The sequence below is a fragment of the Hippoglossus stenolepis genome, chromosome 20 (assembly GCF_022539355.2).
Source record: "Hippoglossus stenolepis isolate QCI-W04-F060 chromosome 20, HSTE1.2, whole genome shotgun sequence".
Taxonomy (NCBI): Eukaryota; Metazoa; Chordata; class Actinopteri; order Pleuronectiformes; family Pleuronectidae; genus Hippoglossus; species Hippoglossus stenolepis.
The window spans coordinates 5,853,457-5,874,848 of NC_061502.1; the positions used below are offsets into that span (position 1 = coordinate 5,853,457).

Here is a 21,392-nt window from a genome sequence, read left to right on the forward strand (position 1 = left end):
CGGCTCCTGGCATAGGCGACATAGGCGGTTGCCTCATGTTAATCAATTAGGCTGTTCACACCGGCAGCGAAGCACGGGAAGCACCGGCTCGCGATCGGCAGCGATGGTTTCGTGGTCTGTTCTATTTTTTACGCTCGCCGCGAGCTAATCAGGCCAGAGAACACACTGAAAATCGATATTAAACGATATAAGTGATATATTATATAAATGATAAAAAAAAAACACTTGCAGTTTTGCGTGTGTATGTTGGGGGGCCTGGGCAGGCGCCAATCTGAAATCTCGCCTAGGGCTCCCACATTCTCTGATCCACTACATCATAAAGTATTTTACGGATCTCAGTGTCCATCCTTCGTTTTGCCTGTTGCCACCACGAGAAAATCAACACGCACCACATAATGACTGATATTGTTTCTTAATTGGGTGAAATCTTTCTTCATGGCTGCACAATTATTCATTCACTCAGCACCTCCTGACTCCCCTAGTTCTCTTTTCTCTCTCTATCTCACTCTCCCGCTCCTGGTGACACGCACACACACACACATGAGTACACACACACACACACACGCACACACACACTACCTGGTCTGAACAGGGCAGTCGATGGTCACTTTGCAAAGCAGTCCCTTGTTTACTTGTTGGTTCATTCTATGTGAATAGTGTGCATTAATACTTTTCTGCTGGAAGAAAAAATTGGATTCCTACAGTTTTCCAGTATAATAAGGGTTAATGAGAATATGTTTGGGCCAGAGAGCCACAGCTAATAGCTGCATTAAGCTTCAGTTTGGTGTTAAATCTGAGTGGGTATTTAATTTTAATTTGTCATTTCCATAATTAAACTCTTAAGTGGGCAATCTTTTGAGACAGTGAAGTGAAGCCATAGTAGAGAAGAAGCAGCAGCAGATAAACTAACCGGAAACTACTTTGTCTGGTGTTGAGTGTCCAACATGTTAAGTGTCTGTAAGCCCCTCTGCTCACCAAGCCAGTCCTCGCCAAATAATATGCAAACTTGCCTTCTATGCAACCCACACACATGCATGCACCCTCAGAACGAATGCTTATCTTACACACTGTACTGTGTGTATGTGGTGCGATGAAGGCTGCATCAACTGGACGCCTCTACTGACGATTTAAAGTATTTTCATCTTAGTGGGTTAATATTGTTTGTTATTTTTATGTGGTGAAGATGAAATTGCCGAATATAAATCAGGATATGATTGTCTCAAACTGCGCTAACATGTTTCTGAAGGAAGATTAGTTTAAATAGATGTTTATTTATGTTTGTCTGTTTCTGTACAGACAGGCGGAATTAAAATCACTCTGGCCACTGGTGTCAGAAATGTTTTGCTATTTTGTGTTGTTCCTGAAGATGCAAATCTTTGAGTATAGTATGTTTATAATGTAAATCATGCTTCAGTTGACTTTAGGTAACTGTGCTACTGTACATTCTAATACATACTGTGTCCTTGTTTGGACTGAATCATGGCAAAACATCCCCTGGAAATGCCTTTCTCGTGTGCCCTGTTCTCTTCCTGTCCTCGCCTGTGGCTATTTAATGGGTGAATGTTTACTATTCCAACTATTACTATTCCTTTTTGGGTTGTTTTTGTATACTGGGTGTGTAGTTATGTCGTTACTAATATTTATTTTCTCTCGAATAATAGATCTCAAGAAGGCGATTAAATACAAATTTAAATAAGGTCTATAATAAAATGCCTATTATGCACAGTAAAGTTTCTGTAGCGCCTTCTGGAAATACCCACATCTTTTCACTCTAATAAACGCACTGTACATACACACACACACGCATGCATACAAACACGTTTATGCCCCAACTTTGCTTGAAGCTTGTTTTCCTCTGCTGCTCCAGGCTAATGAACCCAGGCAGCTCTTATCTGCTCTTATAGATTTCCCAATCTGGTCCAGCAGTGCAACAGCCAGACATGCGAGCCAACGCCTCGCCTGATCTGTAATCTGTCATGTTGAAAAGAAGTCAAACTTGCTAGCGATTGGCCTAATGGGTGGAATCATTAACAGTTAAAGGGTGTATTAGGTTTCAATTACCCTGTGATGCTCTTCTTCCTTATTTCTCTTCAGAGGCATTAATGCAAGAAGTTGTAGAGCAGTACAGCACCAGTTAAAAGTTAAAAGTTAAACTTATTACGACCAGTGCACTGTCATACAAGAGATTAAGACTGGGAATTTAGTGCATGTTGGTAAATCAGTTAAGAGGAATGGGCTGTTTGCTTGGACTGGGATAATGCTGGCTGTAGCTTTCTTTTGGAAACTGTAAAAGTGACATGCAGGAATTGCGAAGGTAAATACCAGCGGCTAGACTTAGTTTGCAGAACCCTGAACTTGGACCACTGCAGCTTTAGTTCAGGTTCAGTGAAGCTCGACTCAATACGCAGAAGTCGAAACTGGGGAATCGGTTGTCATTGCCATTGTTGTGAACACGGTTACAGCAACAACCTCATACAATACATACATATAATAAGACAGACAGAGATTTCTGGAATCTTTATATATATAAAATCCATCCATCTATCCATCCCTCAATAAATACATACATACATACATACATACATACATACATACATACATACATACATACATACATACATACATACATACATACATACATACATACATACATCACATACATACACACATACACACATGCGCACGCTTATCCTCTGAGGGTCGAAGGGGGAGCGGGAGCCAATCCCAGCTGACATTGGGCGAGAGGTGGCGTACATTCTGGACAGGTCACCAGTTTATCACAGACTCCAATTAACAGAACCCCAATCCGCATGTCTTTGGACTGTGGGAGGAAGCCGGAGTAACCTGAAGAAAACCCACGCACACCCCACACAGAGAGACCCAGGCCGAACTGGGTTTCCAACAGTGCCCTCTGCAAGTCAGCAGAGGACTGTAAATAGTTAACCTAGTTAGATAATATACATGACTTTATTCAAGAAACAAATCTTCTCTTTGACATGTATTTTTAATGTAAGTGCTTAGCCTTTTTGTACCTCCTCTAAGGATACCTTGCTGTACCCGTCCCTCAGTTGTGACCTACTTCCGTTGCACATCTGCTTCTCCTGGGCACAGCTGGCTCTAACAAGTGCACACAATGTAATGGCAGAGTTGTGTCTTTAAATCCAGCCTGGGACATTTGTCATTTTATATTGTTTCTCTTTAGATCTTCCTGTCTCCGTTCTCTTTAAGCTGTTTGATGAAGTGAAATGCCTCAGTGAGAATACAGTATCTGTCTCCTGTGTCCTCTCCACCTGCAGTTAGTTGTAACATCTCTGCTTTTTGCTTCTCTCTAAACTCTGCTATCTTTACCTTTTTCACAGCGTGAGGTGAAGCAAACAAACTGTAACCAAAGACACCCAGTCACAGATTTACTCTCATTCGGAAAGAGACACATGAACCATGCAAGCACACGTTTAAATTAGCAGTGGCAGAAACTCGGATTTCCCCGGCAGTGCTGCTGAAGAAATAGTGGCATTTCTTTCACTTCAACCTCACAGACAACACTTTTAACTCGCAGCCTACTTGCTCGGTTTTTCTGCAGTTTCACCTCCTTTTTGTCTGCCACGGCACCGAGCCAACTTTTGAAGGCTCGGGGAAAGAATAAAGGGAGTGTGAGCGAGAGGCATAGAGGCATGTTTTATCCTCCCACACCGCTGCACACTCTGCCATGTGGTTGTACTCTCCCAGAGACGGGAACTTCGGCACAGCAGCACTCCATTGCTGCTGTACTTTGAGCTGCCTCTGCAACATCTTGGGAAATTTGTTTTTGCTTGGATCTGGATTTGAGTGACGGGTTTAAAATTTTGCCTGACACCAGAGCAGCGATGATGTGTTTACCATGGCATAGGACAGAAAGGGTCGAGGGGGGGGGGGAAATCCTGCTGTCTGCTTTCAGTGTCGGCTGATCATGCGTAAACACCTTGACACAAAGGTGTACTTGAAAAACAGTTGTACTTTTTTGTAAACTTTGTACATGGCTGTGTGCGAGTTTGTGCACGTGTACTGTGTGCGTGTCTGATGGTCCCCTGACTTTTCCTGTGGTGCCACCTGCAAGGCAGAATTATCACTTAGTCTGTGAAGTACCTCAACATCTACGAGATGGATTGGTACAACATTTTTTCAGACATTTCCAGATGATGAATCGTAAATAGTTCTGGTGATCCCCTAACTTTTCCTCCCGTGCTGGTATGAGGCTCACATTTGTAGTTTTGACTGAAATGTCTTGAAGGATTGGATTTTTATAACAATTATGTTATAACCAATTATTACAATTCAGGATTAATTATTGTAATTGTACATTTTACATTTTTCCCAATACTTCGCCTGTTAATTTTAACAAGTGCTAATTAGCAAGTTTTATGATAGTAGGTTAAACTAAAACAAACATGGTAAACTTTACATCTGCTTATCTTCAGTATGTTAACATTATCTTTGTGCTTTGACACTGTGCCCTAAATGATATATATTACGCTTGTGTGTGTGTGTGTGTGTGTGTGTGTGTGTGTGTGTGTGTGTGTGTGTGTGTGTGTGTGTGTGTGTGTGTGTGTGTGTGTGTGTGTGTGTGTGTGTGTGTGTGTGTGTGTGTGTGTGTTGTATAGATTATTACCGCCACCACAGAGATTATGTTTTCATTGCTGTTTGTCTGTCACATGCCATGTGACATCATCCATATATGCATAAAGCACACCTAGCGGCTGGTCTGACGTGCCAGCTGGCCAATCACAGCGGACTGGGCTTAAAGGGATATTTCCCTGCAGAAAAATTTTAATTCACTCATTATCCACTCACCACTATGCCGATGTTGTGCCGGGTGAAGTGTTTGATTCCACAAAACACTTTTTGAGTTTCAGGAGTAAACAGTGTTGCAGCCAACTCCAATACAATTGAAGTAAATGACAGATTCTTCAAACATAAAAAAAACCAAAACAGAAAAATAACATAACATGCCTCCATACTGTTCGTGTTGTGTCATCTAAGTGTCCGTAAGCCCCACATTCAAATTCTACTCGAAACTGTGCTCAAACTGTGTGTGTGTGTACTCAGATATTTTGTTGCTTGGACTTTTTGCTTCTCCTTGCACTCACGCTGCCTCTGTGAAACGTCTGCTCTCTGATTTCTCCTTTGCTCTTGGATTTATTTTCAGTCCAAATAGCCCCAACCAATAGAAAGACAGCTGTAGTGTTGACGAATACAATTGTCCAGCCCTGGATCTGCTAGACTCCTGCTCCACGAGTTGTTCAACAACAAACAATCCAACCGCAGACATTTCGCACGGAAGCAGTGAGCTTCAGGAGAAGAGCTGACAGAAAATCTGTCCGAGCAACAAAATATCTGAGTGCAAGTGCACATTTTGAGCAAAAGCAGAGCAAATCCAAGCACAAGCAGGGGCTATTTGAGTGCCAAGTCCTGCTCTCGAGCTGAAAGACGACGCTCCTTATTTATCTCTGGAAGAGATTATTAACCTTAGGTTAAAAATAAATCATGTTTGTAGTTGGCACATCTTAACATTTTCATCTTTGGCAGAGATGTGCTCCCAACTGTTTATCTGTGTATCTGTCTTTTTGTCTGAAGAGTGTGTTTTTTTTTTTATGTGTGTGGGTGTGTGTGAGTGTCAGCAGTCATTAGGAGTCAGCTTCTCTTGCTGATACTGACAAGCTTGATTGGGAGGGATGGAACCTACTCCCCAAGCTCATTTTTATGACATACATACACGCACACACACACGCAAGCTCCAGTGCTTAGTGTCATAGGGTGTTTAACACACACACACACACACACACCAATTTAAATTGGCAGAAATCGTTCTTTACAAACGTTCGGGGTTTGACAGGAGGCTGTATTTCTGATTGTTATCTTGTTGTTTGTCCATCTGTTCTTTCCATTTGTTTTTCCTACTTCCATAAAATCCAGACTTAAAATTCTCTTAGATTTGCATTCTGTTGCCTTGTAGACATTTTTTGAACAGGATTTTGTGTAGCTTACTAACAAAGGCAGATGAGCTCACATTTGCATTGATATCTCTTTCCTGTTTTAACAGGCAATCTCACAGAAACCTGGATTAGTAAAAGACCCCCATCACTGGCTTGCCGAGTCAAAGGTATGATCATGACATGCAGCACTGCCGAATTCTTTACACGGGATTTCTGTTAATTATGAATGGTATAATGGAGAGAATAATTAGTTACACTACTATCATGGACACCGTATAGAATATAAATGAAAAACAAAAGCATGAAATGGATTCAATCAATGTTTTGGTCTTTGCAAACTTGAAAGTACATATTATTAGATTTTTGCTGTTTAAAATCAACACTGTAGTATATTCTCTCAGAAAAAGATGATTGATTGTTGAGGTGACCACTTTCACTAGCTGATTACAATGAAACTCTGGTGTCCAGGGTTGCAAGAGTTAGGACGACTGTAATTTTCACCTGAGGTTCAGTCGCACGGTGTTTGAGCAGTTTCCCTCTCAGCCAGCATCCTAGTTCTTTTGAATTGATGAAATTATGACATGCAGTTTTAATTCAATGCCTTCCTGTCACTGTCTTTCTCTCTTTTGCAATAATAATTGCTACCTGGCCTCTTTCCAGCAGAAATCTGGCCCCCTGTTGGTGTTGCAAAAGTGCTGTGTACAAAAGAAACATGTAATTACAGCTGTGGCTGTGATGCACGATGCTGTGTTAAAATGTGTTTGCACAATTCACCGTGTTTATCACCATAATGTATATCTCCTGTCAGACGTGCTTTCATAAGACTGCACATTTACAAAACTAAAACAGCAGAGAACATGAGAGATAATTAGCTCCCTGGGTTAAGAGTTTTTATGTTGGTAAAATCTAGGCATGATTTACAGGCTTACAGAGCACAGTTAGAATACACATTTAAACCCCTATTTTTCTCGGCTGTAACAACTTGTTGAATGAAATATTGGCACAGCATTAAAACAGATGGCTGAAAGCTGTGTTTATCATTGGGGGGAAAAGCTCATTTATGGGTCAGTAGTTAAGGTCAGAGTGAGTTATTAAGTCTACAGGACATGAATGCCGGTTTATGTAATCTATGGAATGTCCCTTAAATGGACCTATATGACTGTGTGTGTGTGTTTCTGTTCTTAAATAGAAAGGGAATTAAAATGTGATTCTTTTTTTTATGAAGCAGTTTAACTTTAAAGGGAAAACAGAATTCCCTCGTGAATTTCTTTCTATCTGACAGTTTTGGGGGCTTAATTAAGTTCCTATGTGAGGTCTTTTGCATTGATTAGCATGCAGACTTCAACCTGAGAAAATTAATGGGAGCTCTATATATATATAAAGACAATCATTTTTATTATCAGATGGGCCTGAAATGCAGACTCTCAAGGTGGAACCTGTGAACTTAAATACTTAAATCAGAGACTTCTCCTTCCCAGTGAATGTAACAACCCATCCAAACTCAAATACAATCTTTGCTGACCGTGTATTTACTTTATCCAACCAGACAAAGCTTCGCTGGCTGTGTGAAGAGGTGCGGGAACGTGTCGGAAGAGAACAGCGCCTGAGGAAGCAGCATCAGCAGACCCGGGATCAGTTGAAGGCCCTCACGCAGAGCCGGGACTCAGAACATGATGCTCTCTTGCAGCGACTGGACCAACAAGAGAAGCTGCTTCACTCCCTGAGCACTGAAAAGAAAGGTACACAAATAGTATTTAATTAGAAAAATACCATTACACTGATTTCATGCGCTCATAGGCCCTGTTAAGACCTGGTAATATCTTCAATCCTGAGAGATCCGATCCCAAGTGGACAGCGCTGAATTCATCTGTTCACACCTGTTATTAAAATGCATCCTGAATGTGTCTCCTGTGACCTCTTGTTATTGGATCTCACTTCCCCTCTGTATATTCAAATAAACCCGTACGTCAGTTGTGTTTGTGTAGATAATACAATGCGGTTTTCATCCAGTGTGAGTTTTGTCACCGTGTTGACAGTGTTGATGGCAGAGAGAAAGCGAGGCAGCAGAGTGAGGAGGTGCTGAACGAATGAATGTGTGAAGCTATGAAGACAAATTTAGCCAATTTGAGAAAAGTATCAAGTGTTGATATTGTGGCTACAAACAAATCCACATATGGACACTGAGAAGTGTATGGTTAAACAGTAGCAGATTGTAAATGTCAGCTGAGTACTTTTATATGTCGCCCAGGGCCCTTTATGCGATCATACGTCGAAAAAGAATGTGCCCAAATGCGTCCCAGTAATCGGATCTCAGGACACATTCAGTGACGCATTTGGGTGCATTCACAAATGTACTTAGCCCTGACCAGTTGTGTTCGGATCACTCAGGACGGATGGTAATACCTGGTCTGACTCTGAACTGGGTCATAGGAAGCAAGTGAGAACACTGGGTATGATTTGGGTCTGTGTATGTGCCAGGTGTTTTTTTTTTTCGTGCTACTGACGTCATCAGAGCATGTCAGTGAGTCACATACCCACGCTCTTTACAATCTGTCACACAGCAGCATCAGATGAGACTAAGCAGGCTCTAGTCTTAAATAGGCAGCTAATACCTGACCAAAAACAACTTTGGATAAGAAATCCTTTGGCTTCACTGTCTGTTGAATTTATGATTGTTAAATGGTCTGAATATTTTCCATAGCAAGCTCCTAATGTTTCCTCACTATCTCCTTGGGCTATAACGACACGCCGAGTTCACGGTTAGGTTCGGACCTCGGTTTTTCAGTGAGGGGGTGTGTCCGTCTCCCACAGTCTTAACGTCCAAAGTTGAGTCAGTTCAATCCAGTTCAAACAACAAAAAACATAATCTTTTCCGAGTTTTACTGCAGATCTTCATAAACCAACAACTCAGTAAATCTCAGTAAACAGAAAGAGATGCGTCCTTGTTGCTACAACAACAGCGTTCATATATACAATATGTACAGAGCACCCATGGTACCGTCTATGGTCAAGTCGGTCAGTAAGTCAGGCAAATGCCGACCGGCAGGGAATAACCGATCCACCAGATGATTTCCTTCTGACACCGACTGTTATTCAACACGCAGACTTTACAATGCAGTTTTGTAAAGGTATAACAGATGATCCTCTCCGACATCCACACCCATTACTCTGAAGCTACCAGTCACTTCTGTGTTGGTTCAGATTAGGATGGGTTTTGATTGGATTGTGATTGGACACATATGCACACACACACAACAGGCTGCACCGGCTGCTGTGGCAGCGTGTGGGGTTGGGCAGGGAGACGTGTCGCAGTTCTGTCTTCCCGTATCACGAACCGTAACCGTGGACGTCTGGACTACGGTTTCGGTTTAGGTTCGAGAATCGTTACAGCCCTTCTATTTCCTAAACTATTTCATCAAGAGCAGCAACTAATTGCGTACCTTCATATCACTGAAGGGTTTTGTTACCTTGTAGTGCCTGTGTGCTGTGTTGTAACGGACACATGTGGAAATGGCTGTCTGTGCCTCTGCATCGTCTGTTTACGATTACAAATGTTTGAGAAAGCATCTTAATGTGCATGAAATTTGAAACGTCTTTGGGAAATGGGCTTGTTTTTCCTGTCCAATTTCTGACTGAATCTCTTCTCAAGGGCTGGAAGCTGTTTTTAGCACGTCCTCTGAACAACTCATGGAAATGGGCCTAATTTTCGCTGCATTGACAGAGAGAAAGAAAGTTAAAAGTAACACAAAGACAATAGAGGGAGTCATAGTTGGAGGGGAGACGAGAGAAGGAAGACCTCTGCAGCGAAAAACAGTCAGCTGCTCATTATTTCACTGTATGTCTTTGACTACAGTGGTGAGACATTGCACTGTAAGCAATCTAAGTATACAGCCTCATCTCCAGACCCTTTCTGGATACAGCAGTTGAGCCAGTTTACCATTTGACAGAAGTTTCCTTGTCTGTCTTCTGTGCAGGCGGAAGCACTGATATGGCTCTCTCAGTAATTAGACCTATGAGTAATCTGTGTGTCACAGCAGCTGCGAGATCTGGTTATCTGAATTAAAGGCGTGGGAATTAAGATTTTATCGCCGTTTTTTAATATGGCTTCCCCGCAGTGTTGCTGCTCACTGATTCACTGGTTGTATTACTGCAGAACAACACACGACTTCCCAATCCCTGCCGTGCGTGAATAGTCGCAGTATGAGGAGCAGTAATGACACTACGCATTTACAACTACGCAGTGTGGCAAATTTACCCATCACAACGGATTGTTTTGTTCTCAGTTCTACCATTTTTTTAATACTATTTGTGTTTCCTTATAAAATGTATAGCAATACAAATACCATTCATTTAATGAATAGAGAATTTGATTATCAGCCATAATATTGTAACAATCCAAGGTATACTTACCACAAGCTATGCAATTGTTGTATGCTGTATGTAGAAGCCACCAGTCTGAATGAAACCAACGATGTCTTGATTTAAAAAAAAAAAAGCAATGTTTACCACAACAGCGGAAATCATGTTCGGCTTCAATAGAATTGTTGAACGTTACTACACCAAATTACTCTTAAGATGAAAAGCTATTCATACATACAAGATACAGACTAATATGTATTGCCAAACTCTTTTAACATCAAGCAGAATCGTGGTATGATCATTCATCATTGGGATGTGTAGTGTCTTCCCTCTAGCATCATAGGACCAACCATAGGTTTTTCAGTTGGCTAGATGTGACTGTGGTTTAAGTCTGAGATTTGCACTTTGGCAGCAGCAGCAGACCACCACCACATCACCTCTCTTCTCCTGACTTCAAGGTGTGTTTTCACAGGCTAGAAGCAACGGCTTGAGACACCGGAGGTTTTTTCAAGTGTTTCTATCAAGTAGGTTTGCCAGTGTAGTGAGATGTATATGTGTTTACATGCACACATGCTTGATGAGGAGGAGATTCAGTCGTCCCCAGGTAATTGGATATTGAACTAGAGAATTCATTACCAGACATCGGGCGAGGCAGTCAGAAGTGCAATTTTAGCAATACCTTTGGAGGAGGTTTATAGACCGTTAGGCCTTAATGCTTTCAAATGAGATGATTGTATTACTGTGTACAGGTATGTGTCAGTGGAGAGCTTCTTACATTATGATAGAGATACGTTTGATGTTCAGTTCTCACTGGCTGAGAAGTGTTTGTAATCGTTATAAATGTTTGTTGCAGTTGGCACAATTATTTACAGTAGATATTGGTTACTCGACTTCATGAATAGAATTCGCAAACCAGTAATTGTGAATAAAACATTTTGTTGCCCGCAATAAATAAAAATCATCCACTAGCACCGGGGTATTCAATTAAAATTCAGAAAGGGTCCAGTTGAAAAAGAAATTCCTCAACCAAAGGTCCGGAGCATCATAATGTCTAACTAGCATTATGATTCAGTGCAATATATATTGAAGTATTAGATGTGTCAACAACTAACTGAGAAATCGAAGAGAGTACAATGCAACAATATTTTAACAATTTGGATTGTCAGTTTTCACATTGACCTTAGGTTACAAATTTGATAAAAAAAATAAATCTCTTTTCACATCTAGTAAAAATAAAAACAAATTTAATTTCACATTTAAGAAAATAATTGAATAAACTTTTCGTTCTTTTTGTTTGTTGTTTTTAATTTTCCCCTCACAGTCCCAAGAAATTTTATAACAATTTAAGCTCATTTTAAGAGTTGAACAGCTTTATCACGTGCTTTTCACTTCCTCTTATACCCCACCCCCACTGCTCTTGTTCAGCTAGCTCTAGGTTGTCTTGTCAAGAATTCTCACTGGAATGGTGTAGCGTTGTATAAAATTGCTGCTTTTAACAATCACATACGGCATCTCACAAATGAGACATAAATGGACTGTAGCTAGATAAAGCTTCTCTGGTCTTGTCGACGACTCAAAGGACTTTACAGTACAAGTCATAGTCGTCAATTCACGCACACATTCATACAGTGGTTCAATACAGATCACGTTTTTCTATCACATACCATTCACACACTGCCAGCAGAGCCGTCAGGGGAAATTTACAGTTCAGTGTGTTGCTTGGAATGCAGCCTTTGATCAAACCACCTTCTGGTTTAGTGGATGACCCTCCCTACCTCCTGAGCCATCATAAAAAAACCTCATACTGTTATTGAACTGAACTCTGATCGCATTGCTTGTCAGAGTTCACTGATTTGATTGGCTGAGAGGCATCATGTGAGATGATTCACAGTGCATGCAATTGGTCTATGCGTTTCAGGGGCCGCTAAACCACTGCTGTAAAACAAGACTGACCAGATCTGTCAAAATTGGACAATTCTTGATTATTTATAGTTTATAGGTCCAGATAGGACAGAGTCTTTGTCTGGATCTGAACCACAGTCTGCCCATTAGTGATCAAATCACTGTTCCCTAAAGCCCAAGATGAGGTTGATGAGGTGAAATGACCGTTAAAAGAACACTTGAAAACCCCACACTATCACTTTACTATCTCCACCACTGTCACTCAGGTCAAAGAAGAGCAGCAAGATCTCACATTGGAAAATCTGTAACGTCTGTAAGGTGTTGAATGAGGGACTGACTGGTTGAATAATTGTGTATTAAAAGTATACATGACACCTGCCATAGATGGAACACATTTTCAAAAGGTTAAATATAGCCAGCAATGCATTCCGATCATTTAACATATGCATTGTTTTATTAACATATCACTAACCCTACTTTTTAATTGGACTCGGAATTCTCTTTCCCAAATTACTTCATCGTCGGCAACCTCTTTTCTTACACATTTCTCTCATTTCAGAGCTGTTGGAGAGGAGTCGCAGGAAGGAGGAAGAAATGAGGAGCCTACAGGTCAGACTCGTTTGTCTTAACTAATCCATTTGTCTGCATTTGTTAACCTGCAATTTAGGTCGCAGATTTTTTTTATTATGTGGCCTAATTTCAATGGCACGACAGCTGGTTCTGTTTTTGTTTATACACCATTTTGGCTCCAAATTCTTTTTCTTCTTTGCATATCCATTTGGTTGTTTTTGAGTAACTGCTGGCCTTCGGTCGTCTGATTTCTGTGATACGCTGCTACAAACAGCAGCACACAGCCGTGGGCCTGACAGACTCCCTGCAGCCTTGCTTGAACAAGTAGCTAATTACTGCAGACACGAGGCCTTGGAGTTTAAAAGCCACCAGAGGCCTCGTCTCTGTCTTTCAGAACTGCAGCATCTACACTTGGCCGGCCACCAATTCACCTAGTCTGCAGCGGACTGGCCCCCAGCGTCTCAGTGGCCCTTTACTCGACATTAAACAGCAAAACACAAGCACGCACGCACGCACGCACACAGACACACACACACTGAAATGTCTGCTAAGCAATCGGAGTTTCCAATCGGGCTTCTCTGCCTGCTTGAGCGTGCACATATTTGTGTGGATTGGTTCGCAGGGTCCCATCTGTGGCTGCACAATGGCACCTGCCAGAGCTTGTGTGTAATTAATCAGCCCTCTTAGACCAAGCCGAGCTTTTAATTATGAAGGATGAGGAGAGAGAGATGTAGCGAGGGAAGACAGATAGTGAGGGATGCAGACGAGTTTGAAAAAAAATAACAGTTGTGGGGGGCGGGCAGAGGAAAAGAAAGTACCCTTGTTACAAACCATCAACACATTACAGGCAGAAGAGGTTGAGGCAACCGGTTGGGGGAGGGAGTGCAGGTGTGCGTTTGAGTGGCAGATAAGAGGCATAGCATCACTTATGTATCGTTAGAGAGGGAACATCAGTCAGGAGCTGGATGAGCGGCGAGAGCAGTTTGTCTTTGTGTGTGCGTGTGTCAGTGATTGTGTTAAGAAGCCTGTTGTGTGCTCCAGACTCTCACTAGCCCGTGCATTTCTCTCCCTTGTTACCCATTTGTTGGAACACTATTCCTCTCGGCTGTCACTTTTCTCCCACACACACTAGGCTGGGTTTCTCTCTGCTAATCCACCATTTTGAGCAGTTACCTGGACTCCCTGTCTTGCAACAACTACGAGCTCATTTTGTTAGCATCTGGTCTTTCTTTGTTTGTATTTGCATACAAAGTGATATCCATGTGTTTGTGTCTTTTTACAGGACCGTATTTTGGATGTAGAGATGGTAAGATTTCATTGTTTGGAAAGAAAAACAAGTTATTTCAGTTAATTTAGAGTTATGCGGTGACCTGAAATGTTTAGAAATGTCTCCCTTTGTGCCTTTTTTTTATGATAAAAGACATAATTTGAGGGAAATAATCAGTTAGCGCCATGGCAGAGTATTTCCCCCTTAAACTTAATGAACCAATCCTGTCAACTTGTGGGTGGAGCTCAGTAGCAGGAAAAGGCTCCTCGGCTGCAGGTGAGCTGTGAGGGTGGGGCCACATGAGCATATTCATAGATCCCAGTCATGAAATGAGTAAGGAAAGTGTAGAGTTACATTTAAGCCATTTTAAGCCCATTTGGGCAATTTTTTGAATTTTTTTGAACTTGTAATCAGCATTTCCGACAGCATTAATTCAATCTATGGAGGTAACAGGTGTTTCATCAATTCAATTTTATTTGTATAGTGCCAAATCATAATTTACATTCTCTCAAGGCACTTTACATAGAAGGTCAAGACCTTAAATATTATAGAGAAACCCAACAGCTCCCACAATGCACTTTAAAAAACTCCCTCATTAACTGGAAGAATCCTCTGGCAGAACCAGACTCAGTGTGGGCGACCATCTGCCTCGACCGGTTGGGGTGAGCAGAGAAAAATGGGGAAGAGAGGAGAGAGATAGGGGGAAGAGGAGAGAGAGACCAGGAACACTTGTCTGTTATAATGAAAACAATAAGAGTGTTAATTATGGATGTAAAGATGTTATTAATGATAGCAGCAAATATTCATATCAAAATAATAATAGTTGTTGTTTTGTGAATCATCAGATTCAGAGTGACAGGTACACAGAGTAAAGAGTGAAAGATCTATGATGTTTGACCATCTGTGTGGACGGTAAAAACTTTATGAACCATAGCGCAAGCACACACCGAGTTAAAGATCTCTTATGTTATTATGAGAAGTGTAAGAGTTCACAATGAAGTGGGGCGGGCTGCCACAGTCTCGATAATCAATTGGAAATACTGTGTAATTTTTAGGAGCAAGGAATTTTAGGGAGTGTCCTAAACTACTAGAGCAGGACTTGATACTCTAAGTCATGTTGGCTTTCAGTCTGATTTAATGAAGCTATGTCAGCAGGTTGACCTAAAGCTGTTTGTTAAGCAGCAAACACAGGACGATGCACAGCACAGGCTTGGAAATGATTGCTTTAGTCAAGACTTAGACCTCTGTTAATCATCATAACTCTTACTGACAGAGTTAAGAAAGGAGCTGTACTGATAATACAGTATTGACCACACCGCCCAAACGGTTAATGTCCACCACTAACATCCTTAATCAGCTATTACATGTCAGCCCCAAATTACTCAGCACAACTGAAAGGTTATATTGATCCAGGCGCTTTTTATTCCCTTGAAAATAAATAAATAAATGAAGCTGTCTAACGCATGCTGTCTATCAATCACAATTATACGTTGCGCTTGACCACTTCAATCCTTAATTAGCCATTGTGAGAAAGAGGAGGAAATAGCTCAGACCGCCATCAAGTCAAATCATTTCTGCTTACCACAACTGCAAAGCGACAGGACGCATCGACCCACCCTCCTCTCAGGGTGAGAGCTGGGCATCCTCCAGTATGTACTGTATGTATGTGTGCCATTCAGTGCAGCAATCAGCATAACGCCTCCTAACAACTACGTTCTTTGATGCTTAAATGCTCTACGTGAATGGGAATGTGAAGCCTATTGAAACCTACAGTGGAGAGATGAATAGAATTGAGTCATTTGTTCATCCAACAGCGTGCTGATTGCGTTTTAACAGAATTAACGAGGCACCATGACATCATGTCTGTCACTGAGATGCCTCCAGCACACCACTGAGTAGCATCTTTATCTCCATTAACTTTGAGGTGTTAAAGAAAAGGGAAGCAGGGAGATGTTTAAGGGAATTGAGAGGATGCTCCAGTATTTATCCATGTATCATCCTCCATTTACTGTTTTAGTGTCTGGTGCCATCTGCTTCTCACCTACATAATAATTTATGATTATGATTTATTTCTTTTATTTAAGATAATTTAGGGCATTTATATTGAAAAACATTGCATTAAAACAGTATCTAGGGCCTATGATCCACAATCTTATGCTTTAAATATTTTTGTTGTTTGTTTGTATTTCTTTTTACACATTTAAATGACTGTAGTCAAATGACTAGATATCAAGATCAAACAAATCAACACCTAATATTGTGTGAAATAACAGATTTTTTCTGTATCATTTCCAGAACACAAGAATAGCCCTCGATCACCTGGAGTCGATTCCTGAAAAACAATGTCTGATGGACAATTTCAAAGATTTAGAGGTGGGTTCACTGGTAACATTTCTTATTGATTTTATATGCTTTCACATCAACTCTATTTTCTTTTCCTTTAAATCACCAACCTCAGGTAGAGTAAATCATGAAATCAGTAAGAGATCTAATCAACATAATGAAGCAAACCAGAGGAACAGACTTTGAATGCGTACCCTGACACATTTTCCTATAATCCGAGTATTGGTCTGTTGGGTTTTGCGTCTGGTCGGTTATGATGACACGGTCTCCATTTTGTGCCTTCAGGAGTCACAGCGGCAGAGGGAGATGGTCGAGCAGCGATACACCAAATACAAAGAGATCGTCTGGGACCTGCAGCAGCAGCTGGACGAGTCCAAACGCGAAATCCAAGAGTACAGAGTATGACACAAACACACACACACCCACGCAGACAACCAGCTTTATAATGCCTTACAAGAGCTCGTACTCGCAAACAACAACCTACACCTTTTTCCATTTCAGTCCCTAATTGCACAGCTTTGTTCAAACAGCAGCCGTTTGGACGAGGACATCCTGGCGTCGAGAGCCATTTGTGAGCCTAGCTCGCCCACACTGGTGCCAATGTGTGTACCGCACCTAATATACGACTATATGAATAAATGACTGACTTCACTCGCTGGTAATGGGGTCGTGGATGGACAGAGTGAGACAAGCCAGAGAAGTGGCACAAACATAGAGTCGAACAACAGATGAATGTCACTCTTAATCCCCGCAGTCATCTTCTGTGCTATAGAGCAGTCAAGGGAGACATCGAGGCATCATTGCTGACAGCTGCCATTAGCAGTATGCAGCCTCCCCAAAACAGCCATACACTCACTTTTTAAATGGTTTTAATCTGCCAGATTACCCTCTTCGTTTGCCAAATGACTCCCGCGTCGAATGGTAAGTGACGATTGCATTAGCTTAATAGCTGTTGCCCACCCGGGGTTTGTTTAAGGAAAAACGATGGATGGAATCTCTTTAAGAGACTTCCATCTTGATGAGACTCAGCAATGCAAACAACAACAAACAGCCCAGCACTTACAATAGTGGTTCTCTGTTTGAATTTCAAAAGCTCTATTCAAACAGGGGTTTGTGTTTTTTTTTGGTTGATGCTTTTGCTGGAAATCCCAGGACATCTGTGATGTTGCTGATCTAAATACACAAGATAAAAAAATCTGTCACATGTGTCAAAATTTCAGCAGTGACTTGGCAAGGCTTGCAACAGAATCACAAAATCTTTAGAGATATCTGCTCAGACTGGGACACTTTAGCCTGCATGTTTACAAGCAAATAAATGTTTGTACGAGAAGCTTTTATCATACACGGGTGCACCCACTTCACAAATCACTCTCCTCAACCGAACATTAATCCGTGGAACACTTTGGATGTCCAAACACCCTTTTTGGGGATGACAAGATTTGCCCCACAACTCAGATTTTACAGTACATTGAATGTGTGTAGTGTGTGTGCTCTTTGAAGTGCAGTACCATAAAGACATCTCTGATACACATAGAGCTGTCCACACCTGGGGATATAGTGTGGAACAGTAACTGAATTCCACCAAATTGGTTGTTTATCTCAGTTTACATGCATCTCCACCTGTGTGTGTGGGTGTGTGTGTGTGTGTGTGTGGGTGGGTGTGTGTAAACGTAGCTGGGCTATGTGCGAGCGTGGGTCAAAGCCTTATCTGGTTATGCAGGAGGGAGCTGTCTTTGAACCTGAGGCCACAAAAGGAGCTCATGGTTTTTGTTTCTTGTGGATATCTAACAGTGGAAGCCAGTAGAGATTGTTGCCCCCATCCTCACCATTAGAACTACAACGTTCAATATAGAGAAACGCACATATAAACACCAGTGACACATTTACTATGGATATTTGACATTGTAAAATTAAAGGTTCAGTGTGTACGATTTAGGTGAAAGGGATCTATTGACAGAAATTGAATATAAAATAATCCTAGTGATGTTTTCACTGTGTTTCATCTAAATTGTCTCTTCATAGATTTCCACAAAAACATTTTTTTCTTCCTCACATGACGTGAAAATAATCAAACAAATCAAAATGGCAACGGCCAGCAGGTATGCTGGCACCATCCTCAGGCCAGATCCACCACTGGTAAAGATCTGAAACTAACAAGCACTGGTATAGCTGTGAGCAAGGGGTTGTTTATAGAGAGCATTTCCAGATAATTAACATTTGGAGCTGATCAGTCAGTAGAGTTCAACTAAAAAAGGATCCAACACACATTTACCCACACATCTCTTCCAATAAAAGTGCTGAGGAGACATTTCTCCATTCACCTTGATAAGTTTGCTCTACTTCATTACATATTCAGCTTTTTTGTAAAGTGCATCACAGCCTCGCAGCTCTGCTATAGTGCGGCCGTCTGTTGTTGTTGTTTAGTCTTGTCACTGTGTCCACTTGTCTTCCAGGACGAGAAGCTGGACGCCACGACCAGGAGCCTGAAACTTGCTGCTCTTTCTTCCAGCATCAAAGGCCCTGGCACCTTCCTCAGCAGCTCGCTGAGGTCTGACACTCTGTGTGAGTACTTATGTATTGAAGCTGCTAAACCTGTGTTCTGACAGCTCGTCTACCAGGTGGTTTGATGGCAGTCAGGGTTTTGTGCATTGCTTGATAAGTTGAAAATGTATTGTACAAACCAATGGTTTGTACTGGAAACGGTAATGACGACAGTTTAGCGGCAGTTTTAGTCGGGTACGTATGTTCCTGCAGCTCACATCATATCACATCATATCATCAAAGCTCAAGTTGGGAAATTCTGTACATAATAATACGAGATATATTTCACCATGGTACACACAACGCAACTTATTAAACCTTCCATTAATTCTGTGTGTGTGTGCGTGTGCGTGTGTGTGTGTCACTGCCTCAGACTTTTAGTTCTTCTTCACTAAGCAGCTTACAGATATTTGCACAGTGTACTTCCTGTGCCTTTGTGTCTGTTTGACCTCTAAGAATGACGGTGTCCCAACATATTGACGGCTGTATGACACCAGTGTTAACAGACTATACAGTTATCATACTTATTCATGACGACTTTAGCAGCAACAGTTAGAGGTTGTGCTAAACATGGAGGTAGAAGATTCATAGCAAGGACTGTTTTACTTCTGCAGTTGAGTTTCAGACTGGGTGATTGTCACGCTGGGGGATGTAATCTTCTTTCTCTCTTTTCTTTCGGCTTCCTTCCACCGTCCCCTCTCTGCCGCAGCTCCTCAAAAACGCCTGACCAGTTCGGACCTGGACGGCTCTGTAGTCAACGGGGCCAGACCACTCACAGATTAGCTCAACCTCAAGTGAACCTTTATCTCTATCTGTTGGAACGTGGACACACAGCGTCGCGCACAGCTGACTGTACCTGCCCAGTGCTCATCCAGAACAGACCCGACTGGACTCTGGGCCTAATCCTCCTCGACTACCTCAAGCAGGCGAACACTGAAGGTGCTCGAGAGCAGAGGAGCGACTGAGAGATTTCACACACACTTTGAAGGAGGAGATGTTTTTGCACACTGTAAAAGAGGAACTACTATCAAGTGTTTTTATTTATAAGACCCTGAAGTGAAGTTATTTAATGGGTTTCAACCAAAATCATTTCACTGTTACATTCCCCCCCCCCCATTTTTTACAACATTTTAACTCAACAGCTATTTTATATCTTGTAAACCAAACTGTACTCCTCTTATTATGTGTTTATGCTCAAATGATTTGGACACAGTTAAGGCCTTTGCACACAAAATGCCTATTTTTCTAAGGATGCATTTGCATATTACTAATATTTTTGTACTTTTTCCCGAACTTCGAAGACTCGATGCAAGTTTCCACATTTAAATTTCTCCGAGGTTTTGCTTTTCTTATTAACAAATCTAACCAATCAGAATGCATTTTGGTGATCGTGTCATATTTTGAAGCAGTAGTAGAAGAACAGCAACTTCCTCCTCTATTAAATGTATTTAATATATTTGACCTGAGCCACTGCTCACAGTTATTTTTGTCTTTTAAAGGAGTAGTAGAGTGGCTGTTCTAAACCTGCCTGTTTAGATTGGGCTGTTTGCTTGGTCTGTGGTGATGCTGGTTTTCTTTCTGGAACTGTTAAAGTGACCTGCAGTCATTGTGCCCCGACTACAGGACTCAGTCCACAGAACCCAGAAATCACCGCTGCTGGACAAAGAGCTGTTCACCTCTTTATTCAAAGTTCAGTGAAGTTCGACTCAGAACCCTGAACTGGATAATCGGTTGTCGTGAACGTCTTGCTGTCACAGTTCCACCTGAAGCTGCTACAGAGCGCTGGTCGTCTGTTTGTTCAAAGAGAATTGAACCTATCCCGTGTCCGAATAGCACCAAATTCGACACCGCCCTTCCTTTGGACCTTGAGAACACACATGCCAGGTGTAAAGGCGATGAGATGAATGTTTATGAGATATGCGAGCCACAGGCGGACAGAGATTTCTGGAGTTAGACAGATATGAGGATGTAGCTGACTTGAAGCCAAGATCAAGAAGCAAGTGACCCATCTCCTGTGGAAGAAAGTGAATGGACCAGATGTGCACAGCAGGGACTTTTTACAAATATACGTCTAATTAAAAAGTTTTAATAAACATCTCTGCATCAGCTTCTCTTCAAACTGTGCAATGGGCGTCAGGAAACATGTCCAGCTGTGGTTCAGCTTACGCCCCTGAAACACTTCATCAGGTGAAATCAGCACCTGTGCTTCATCGCTTGATGTTGATCCCATCTTGCTTTTACGGTGGCGAGTTTTTTTTTTTTATCATATTTTATTTGATATATCATATCTTGCTTAATCTTAATCAGGGGCGTTGAAGTTTGTCTCAATATTATTTGCTGTTTGCGTCGCAGTCGATGTGCAAAGGCCTTAACTCTGCACAAACAGAACTCTGGTGCCTTTTAAAGAATATGCAATGTTTTTTAACACTAACATTCTGGCT

At 41.6% G+C, this 21,392-nt stretch overlaps 1 protein-coding gene across 2 annotated transcripts in view; it reads left to right on the forward strand.

The window, feature by feature from the left end:
- Nucleotides 1-20,497, forward strand: part of LOC118099747 (centrosomal protein of 128 kDa) — a 38,535-nt gene extending 18,038 nt beyond the window's left edge. For both annotated transcript variants that reach the window (XM_035144501.2, XM_035144504.2), the window contains exons 18-25: nucleotides 6,077-6,136; nucleotides 7,516-7,708; nucleotides 12,790-12,839; nucleotides 14,083-14,106; nucleotides 16,363-16,440; nucleotides 16,696-16,809; nucleotides 18,864-18,972; nucleotides 19,661-20,497. In XM_035144501.2, the coding sequence (XP_035000392.2) occupies nucleotides 6,077-6,136; nucleotides 7,516-7,708; nucleotides 12,790-12,839; nucleotides 14,083-14,106; nucleotides 16,363-16,440; nucleotides 16,696-16,809; nucleotides 18,864-18,972; nucleotides 19,661-19,734 (702 nt within the window). In that variant the 3' untranslated portion in view covers nucleotides 19,735-20,497. The remainder of the gene's footprint in view (nucleotides 1-6,076; nucleotides 6,137-7,515; nucleotides 7,709-12,789; nucleotides 12,840-14,082; nucleotides 14,107-16,362; nucleotides 16,441-16,695; nucleotides 16,810-18,863; nucleotides 18,973-19,660) is intronic.
- Nucleotides 20,498-21,392: the final 895 nt, after the last annotated feature.